The sequence below is a fragment of the Myotis daubentonii genome, chromosome 4 (assembly GCF_963259705.1).
Source record: "Myotis daubentonii chromosome 4, mMyoDau2.1, whole genome shotgun sequence".
Classification (NCBI taxonomy): Eukaryota; Metazoa; Chordata; class Mammalia; order Chiroptera; family Vespertilionidae; genus Myotis; species Myotis daubentonii.
This window is the reverse complement of record NC_081843.1, coordinates 12,600,527-12,607,787: the sequence shown is the minus strand read 5'-3', so window position 1 is coordinate 12,607,787 and position 7,261 is coordinate 12,600,527. Positions and strand designations below refer to the sequence as shown.

At 56.1% G+C, this 7,261-nt stretch overlaps 1 protein-coding gene across 4 annotated transcripts in view; it reads right to left on the bottom strand.

The window, feature by feature from the left end:
• Positions 1 to 2,163: 2,163 nt before the first annotated feature.
• RAB11FIP3 (RAB11 family interacting protein 3) overlaps positions 2,164 to 7,261 on the bottom strand; it is a 105,668-nt gene continuing 100,570 nt past the window's right edge. For 3 of the 4 annotated variants that reach the window (XM_059692527.1, XM_059692528.1, XM_059692530.1), the window contains 6 exons: positions 6,858 to 6,998; positions 5,511 to 5,592; positions 4,559 to 4,696; positions 4,164 to 4,319; positions 3,907 to 4,047; positions 2,164 to 3,787 (listed from right to left, as the gene is read on the bottom strand). In XM_059692527.1, coding sequence (XP_059548510.1) covers positions 3,674 to 3,787; positions 3,907 to 4,047; positions 4,164 to 4,319; positions 4,559 to 4,696; positions 5,511 to 5,592; positions 6,858 to 6,998 — 772 coding nt within the window. In that variant the 3' untranslated portion in view covers positions 2,164 to 3,673. The remainder of the gene's footprint in view (positions 3,788 to 3,906; positions 4,048 to 4,163; positions 4,320 to 4,558; positions 4,697 to 5,510; positions 5,593 to 6,857; positions 6,999 to 7,261) is intronic. The other variant, XM_059692529.1, reaches the window with a different exon arrangement.

Genomic DNA, 7,261 nt, shown 5'->3' with positions numbered 1-7,261 from the left:
GGGGCTGGCAGGCCTCAGTGGGGAGGAAGCAGCTCCCCACCTCCCTTTCCTGGCTTTGGCCTCACCTGATGGAGAGGACCCCTCCCCACTTCCAGCTTCTCCTCCTAGGCAGACATGGGTCCTGCAGGCACCGGACAGGTACAGGGTGGGTGGGAGGCAGGTCATCCAGCGTCAAAGCAGAGGCCCTGGCCTCCTCCTGGGCCAGCAGAGACCCCTCTGCAGCAGGCCTGGGAACAGGCCCTCTAGGACCCCCACTGACACGCTGAACCCGGCTGCGGCAGTGCTTTGGCGCCCCCCAGTGACTGAGTGGGCCCAGAAGCCTGGGGTTGAAGCCAACACCCCAGGCACAAGGCTGCCCTATTGGCAGAATTGGGCCCAATGGGTGGCCTTGATAAGAGAGAGGACCACCTCTCTGATGGCGGCCTGGGAGCTTTATCTTCTAAGCACCCGGAGCACAGGTGGGGACCAGGCAGACTAGATATGCAGGGACAGGGACGTCTGCTCCATTGTCGGCCCTGCCCTGGGTTCCCGGTGGGAGGCTGGCTCCAGGCAGAACCACACCCTCCCAAGCTTCTTCCTTAGTGCCACCCCAGTGTCTGGGGCTCCACTCTGGGCACCCCTGGAGTCCTGCTACACCCTCACTGATGAGGCCTCTGGCCCTGCTTGCTGCTGGGCAGGCTGTATCCACCTGTCACCATCCTCAGGTCGTAAACCCCATGGAAAGCAGTTGGGGCCAGCAGACCTGAGCTCAACTCCCTTTTGTTGGCTGGGTGGTTGGGACAAGGTCCTCAGCCTCCCTGGGCCTTAGTTTCTCCATTTGTACCTGGCATGCAGGCAGCTCAGTGTAAGGGTGGAGGGGGGGATGCAGTTTGGGAGAAGTTTAGCTAACTCCCTTTCAAGTGAGATTTAGTAACCTTGGTGGTGTCCCTGTGACTGTGGTGGCAGCTGAGCTCTCCTCCCAGCCTGCCTCCCCTTTGTCCCTCCCAAGCCCAAGCCTGTTGGGGTCTTGGCCTTTTCTGTGCCTTTGATTTGGGTACTGTACATGGCCTCACCTGGGGCCCTGATTGCATGTCCCATGGGACAGCCTGTTCACGAACCCGAGACTTGCAATGCTGCCCACTCAGCCCATCTGGCCCTGGGTGTCATGTTGGCAGCCGGGTTGCACGCAGGGGCCAGGTCCTACCATGATCTCATGGCCCCATGTGGCCCTGCTCCAGGAGTGCCTTTGGACAAGCTCTGCAGGGGGCCCAGCCTGCAGGTGCCATCCTGGGACCTCTCAGAGGTTTACAGCGAGGCCAGAAAGATCAGGACGGGCTGGCTTGGCTAGGCGTCTCCTGCTGTCTGAAGTCAGATGACACACGGTTCCCAGTACCTCAAACACCACCAGGCAGTGCTGAGCCAGGCCCACTGCACGCCACCTCTGGACCCCCACAGGGGAAGGAGCCGACTTCTGTGTGTGCAGCAACAGCTATAATCTGTGGTGACACTGTCCTAGCTTCGCCCTTCTGCATCCAGGCCGCCCTCACTCTGCCTGGAAGAGTCTTTTTTTTTTTTAATATATTTTTATTGATTTCAGAGAGAAAGGAAGAGAGAGAGCTAGAAATATCAATGATGAGAGAGAATCATTGATCGGCTGCCTCCTGCACGTCCCCCACTGGGGATTGAGCCCACAACCCGGGCATGTGCCCTTGACTGGAATGGAACCCAGGAACCTTCAGTCTGCAAGCCGACGCTCTATCCACCGAGCCAAACCAACTAGGGCTGGAAGAGTCTTTTTTTTTCCCCAAAAATATTTTTATTGATTTTAGAGAGGAAGGGAGAGGGATAGATAGAAACATCAATGATAAGAGAGAATCATTGATTGGCTGCCTCCTGCACGCCCCCCATTGGAGGGGATGGAGCCTGCAACCCAGGCATGTGCCCTTGGCTGGAATTGAACCTGGGACCCTTTAGTCCGCAGGCCGATGCTCTATCCACTGAGCCAAACCAGCTACGCTGGAAGAGTCTTTCTTGAGAAGATGAAAGCAGGGTCACTGTGCAAGCCAGTGCCCGGTGTTTGTGTGGAACATCTCTGGGCAATTTGTCTTTAGTTACAGTACTGCTGAGTGATGGACAGAAACAGACCCAAGGCTGTGTCAGCAGGGTGAGGCTGGGCACAGAAAGCAGAGTTCCCATATTTATTATCATACATACATACATATATATATATTTCATGTGTATACACAGATAGTTTTCTCTCTTGGAAGTATTAAAAAAATTGATCAACCTTCAATCTATAAAAAATACCTACTCTACATGATAGAAAAATCTCTCTTCCAAGTTTACACTGATTTACACCCAAGGCTTTCCCCAAAATATACAATACGAGGCAACGTCTTAAGTCTTAGTGTAGAAGGTGGGCCATGAGGAAGATGGAGGGATGCAGGGCAACACACATGCTTACACGCACACACACATGCATACACCTCCCATACGCGGTCACACACAACAGTAGCCAGTTGGTGGTGGGTCCTGGCCCACCTGGGAGTGCCTGGAGGCTCCTGGCCAGTGCTCGGGCTAAGGTGGGCGGCAGGCCCAGCATCCCTGTGGGGGTGACACTGCTGCTCCTGGCAGCGCAGGTGCTGGGCAGTGGTAGTGTGGAGCTGGGCAAGGGAACCCCCAGCTGCTGGGAAGGCCTTGTTCTCTGCTCTTGATCTGTGTCCTTGGACAGCCTGCCCTGCTCGGCCTTCTGCAGAATGTACCTGGGGAAGAATGACGACTTCTAATGACTTTGGACTCTGGCCTGGGAAAGTGGGACTTTACCCGAGGCAGCAAGATCTGCACAGAAAATGGGATAATCCAGGAGGCCAGGAAGGCCACGCCCCTGGGGAGGTAGCACCTCACCCTGGCCCTGTCTACACCTCAGGAGTCAGAGGGGTCTGGCAATGTCCACCCCTCCCAGACAGTACACTCCACACCAGTAGACTCTGAAGTCCTGATTTCAGAGCAGAGGCCCCAGCTCCCACAGGTTATTGTAGAGAGGGTCCAACTGTGAGAACAGACGCATGGCCGGGGCCCCTGGGCCTGAAGCTGGACTGAGGGGCAGCCTGAGCAGCTCAGGGAGACAGCCTCAGAAAGGCTTGGGGGAAGAGGGATGGGCTACAGCTTCTGGTCAGACCCCGACGCGCACCGGCCTCACTGCCTGTCTTTCACATACCACCGCATCTGGGGCCTCTAGATGGTCCAGGTGCGGCCGAGCCTTGAGTGGCACCAGGTCAGGATGCCTGTGCTGACATGCATAGCTGCACCCCAGGTGGGGACCCATTTCCTTCATTTCCTTCTTTTCCCCCCTGACAGGGCAGGATAACGGGAGGGTCTACCATGTGAGAGGGAGCTTATGGAGAGGCTCATCCCAGCATGAGACACTGCCCTCACATCTCTGAGGAGAGGAGGGGGCAGGGGAAGGCCAGAGCTGAGAGCAGGCCCAATTCCACCTGCGTCTGCTGTGGGTTCCAGACCAAGGGCTTCTCTTTCCTTCTCCCTCTTCCACCACCCCATCTTTATGTGCCCCAGCTCAGCTGTGCGCTCTGGGCTCGGTGGGCATGGGACCTGCTATTCTTGGCGCACGTGCGCCGCGGCCATCTCTGTGGTGTTGGTGGAGTCCAGAATCACCCTGGGCTGGGCTGGGCTGCTTCTACTTGACCTCCAGGATGGACGGGTTGGTCTCCATGATGGCCACGATGATCCTGTCAATGTAGTCCTGCAGGCGAAAGTTGATCTCTTCCTGCTTTTGAATCGCTTCCATGAGCTGTGGGAGAAGCAAGAGGTGGGCACTGGGCACAGACTATGGGCACTTTCTTGTTTTCTTTTTCTTTTTGAGACTGTGGGCACTTTAGAGCCCCAAGCCTAGGGGAGTGGATACATTACCTCATCGCGGGAGACCGAGCTGATCTCTGCGGCCAGAGACTCAGAGAAGGATGTGGAGAAGAGGTTCTTGGCGCCCTGGATGCTCAGGTTTATGATCTGTCCATTGAGCTCATCGTTCTGCTCCTTCAGGTTACGGTTATCCTAGGGTGGGCAGCATGACAGTGTCATTCCTGGGCTGCCACCCTCCAGAGACCCCTCTTCCAATGCGGGTTGCCAGTAAGCTTCTTCCAGGTATAAGGGTGTCTGCCCAGCAGTACCTGCTTCAGCCTGCGGACCTCCTGCTCCAGCTCGCTCTCCCGGGTACGGCTATTGTACTCCTGTAGGCCCACACTGTTGCTCCGGCCCCTCCTCTGCTCCGCCTCCAGCTTGAAGAGCTGTAGGTGCTCCAGCTGCTTCCGCAGGTCCTCAATTAGCTGTGTGGAACCGCACAGTGAGCAGCCAACCCAGGCCCTGGTTTCAGAACCTCTGCATCGGTCTAAATGCCATTTCTGAGGAGGAGGAGGATGCCACGCTTCCCAAACACCACCATGCACCCAGCACCTCCCCCACCCACACCCCTCCCCCGCTGAAAGCAGTGGGCTCCCAGCTCACTCCAGATGGGCCCTATGGATTCTGGGACCTCACTAAGTGACAGTCCTGGGCTTGTGTTCACCTCCTGGGTTGCCTCCTTGTCCTTCTGGAATTGGTGTCTCTCATGACTCAGCCTGTCCCCCAGCTTCCTCCTGTTTTCCTGCTCGTCACTGAGCCGCAGTGACAACTCTTCAATCTCATCCAGCAACTTCTGTTTCTCCTGCAAAGTTAAACACTTGCCATGGACACACTCGCCTGCCACCCCATACACATGGCTTTCCTCAGCTGCATGTGTCCCGAGTCTCAGCTCACTGACGTCCACAGGGCTGCACCGCAGCCTTCCTGTCAAAGCCCAGGTGCACACACACAGGCATGCGCTCTCAGGGCCGGTGCCTACCCCGAGTGCAGTGCATATGGAAGGTGGGTTCTTGGTGCGGGCACCTCCCCGCAACAGTACTGCTTCTAGGGGAAGGCAAAAGCAGGCCCTGACCCCCGGCCACTCAGCAGGAGTTGCTCACGGCAACCAGAGCCCAGGTGGTATTTGACTTGCTCAGGGTTCAGAGCTTCCTAGGAGGCACTTGACAGGAAGTGGAGGATGGGGGAGGAGAAGCCTCTCAGTGAACATCTGCAGAATAGGGTGCGAGGGGTCCAGCTGAAGTCGGCCCCTCAAAGACATCCCTGGGTTCAGACTGCGGGTCAATCGACGCATGAACCTCTGACCCAAGGATCCTGTGTCTGTGGGAAAGCTGAGCAGCCAGGCAGGCTCCAGCATCTTCCAGCAACGGGCAGTGGCCTGAGCTGAGCTTGTTCCCTCACACACAGGCCCGGCATCATCAGCCTGCGCGCACCCCTTGGCGGGCCATACCCCTGCACACCCATTAGCTGGCTGTGAGCGCCCTGCTTTGGATAACCCGTCTCAGCACATCCCGATCCAGGGGGTGTGGGGAAGCATGTAGGCCAGCATGACTGATCGTGGTGACCACACAGTGCGCGGCCTGGCCCTGCCCAGTCAGCGCTCCTGGCAGGCAGCTTACCTCCTCCAAGCGTTCGATGTTGGCCTTCAGACAGGGCGTGCAGGACCTCAGCTCACTGTTCTCCTCGTCCAGTTGCTGCAGCCTGGGATATAGAATGAGGCTGGGACCCACTCCCTAGGAATTCATCTCCTTGGGGTGAGGGAGGCTGAGTGTCTTGGAAATCTCAATAGGGGCTTCCCAGGCATCCACAGAGGCTACTCCCCAGTGCCGACAGCCCAGCCCTTTCACACACAAGTGCTCTGGGCCAAAACTTTTCATGGACTAGGACAGCTGTTAAATACACTCTGGGTGTGGGGATAATTTCAGGTTTATAGAGTAGTTCCAGACACAGTGCAGAGTCCCTGTGGACCCTTTCAGCTTCCTCTTGAAGCATCTGCTCATCACTGCAGCAGGTTCGTCACAGCCCGCCCACCCCCACCCCAGACTCTGGTCACCAAACCATGGATGCAATTCAGCTTTTCCACAAGGTCCCCTCTGGGCTCCCTCCCAGTACCACACTGCACTTAGTCGTCTCCATTGTCCCCTGTGTGCTGGGCAGTCTCGCAGATTCTCCTCGTTTGTCATTACTTTGACAGTTTTGAGCAGTCTGGTTATGTATTTAGTAGGACGTCCTTCAAATTGGGTTTCCTTGTGGTTTCTCATGACTAGCTGGGTATGGTTGGGGAAGAACCCCACAGAAGTGAGGCGCCCCTCCTGTCACATCAGATCAGGATGCCTAAGTCTAAGTGGGTGATGCTGACCTGGGCACCTGGTTAAGGTGTGTGCCAGGGTCTCCTCTGTCAGGTTCTACTTTTCCCGCACATTCTCCGTATCTGGAAGACGGTCACCGAGTCCAGCCCATGCTCCATGGAAGGGAGGACTCAGCGCCACCCCCGGGAAGGGGGATCTCCATGTATTAGTTTAATTCCTCTGTGAGGAAGGTGCCATCACATTTAGTTACACTTTGGGTTCTGGGCCAATGCTATCAGTAGTGTGTGTCCCACCTTTGACCTTCAGTTGGCTCATGTAAGGCTTATGCCTCCAGAGAAGCATAAAGGTAATTTTAATTTTGTCAAGTTGCCTTAGAAAAAGATGGATACTTTGACAGAGATAAAAATCCAGCTAGAGATAGATTTAGAGAAACTGATATCTATGGAGGGTCATTCTTTGAACTTAGATCTTTTGTGGCCTTCAGTAGAGTTTTACAGTTTTCTTCACATAGATTTTCCAATTTTTCTAGAATAAAATTTGTTCCTAGACACGGTACCCTCCCGGGGTGGGAGGGTGGGGCTGTTGTTCATGAAAGCATCCACTTTTCACTCTCGTTTCTCACTGACTTGGCTGGGGGGTCGCGGCGGCCTTGCCTACCTGGCCTGCAGGCTCTCGATCTCGATGCTCTTCTCTCTCTCCATCTTGCACAAGAGCTCCTTCTGCTTCCGCGCCTCTTCCAGAGCCGCCTCACAGGCCCTCAGCTCCTGCTCCTTCAACTGCTCCTCAAGGGCGTTGGCTCTGTGAAGGCCAGGGAGGGGGTGAGGCTTCCCGCCCTTCTACCAGGGCCAGATGCGCATCGGGACCCGGAGAGGGATAGGAAGGCTGTGAGCTCTAGAGTGAAGGGCAGTCTGAAGCAGGAGATGCCCCACCTCCAGTCTCTGCTCCCCCTACACTAAGAATGGCGTGTGGACCGGAGACACCCTGATGGGCACAAGCCCCTGAGCGCCCCTTGCAATGACACTCCAGGATCTGGTGTACAAACCAGCCCCACCCAGTTCATC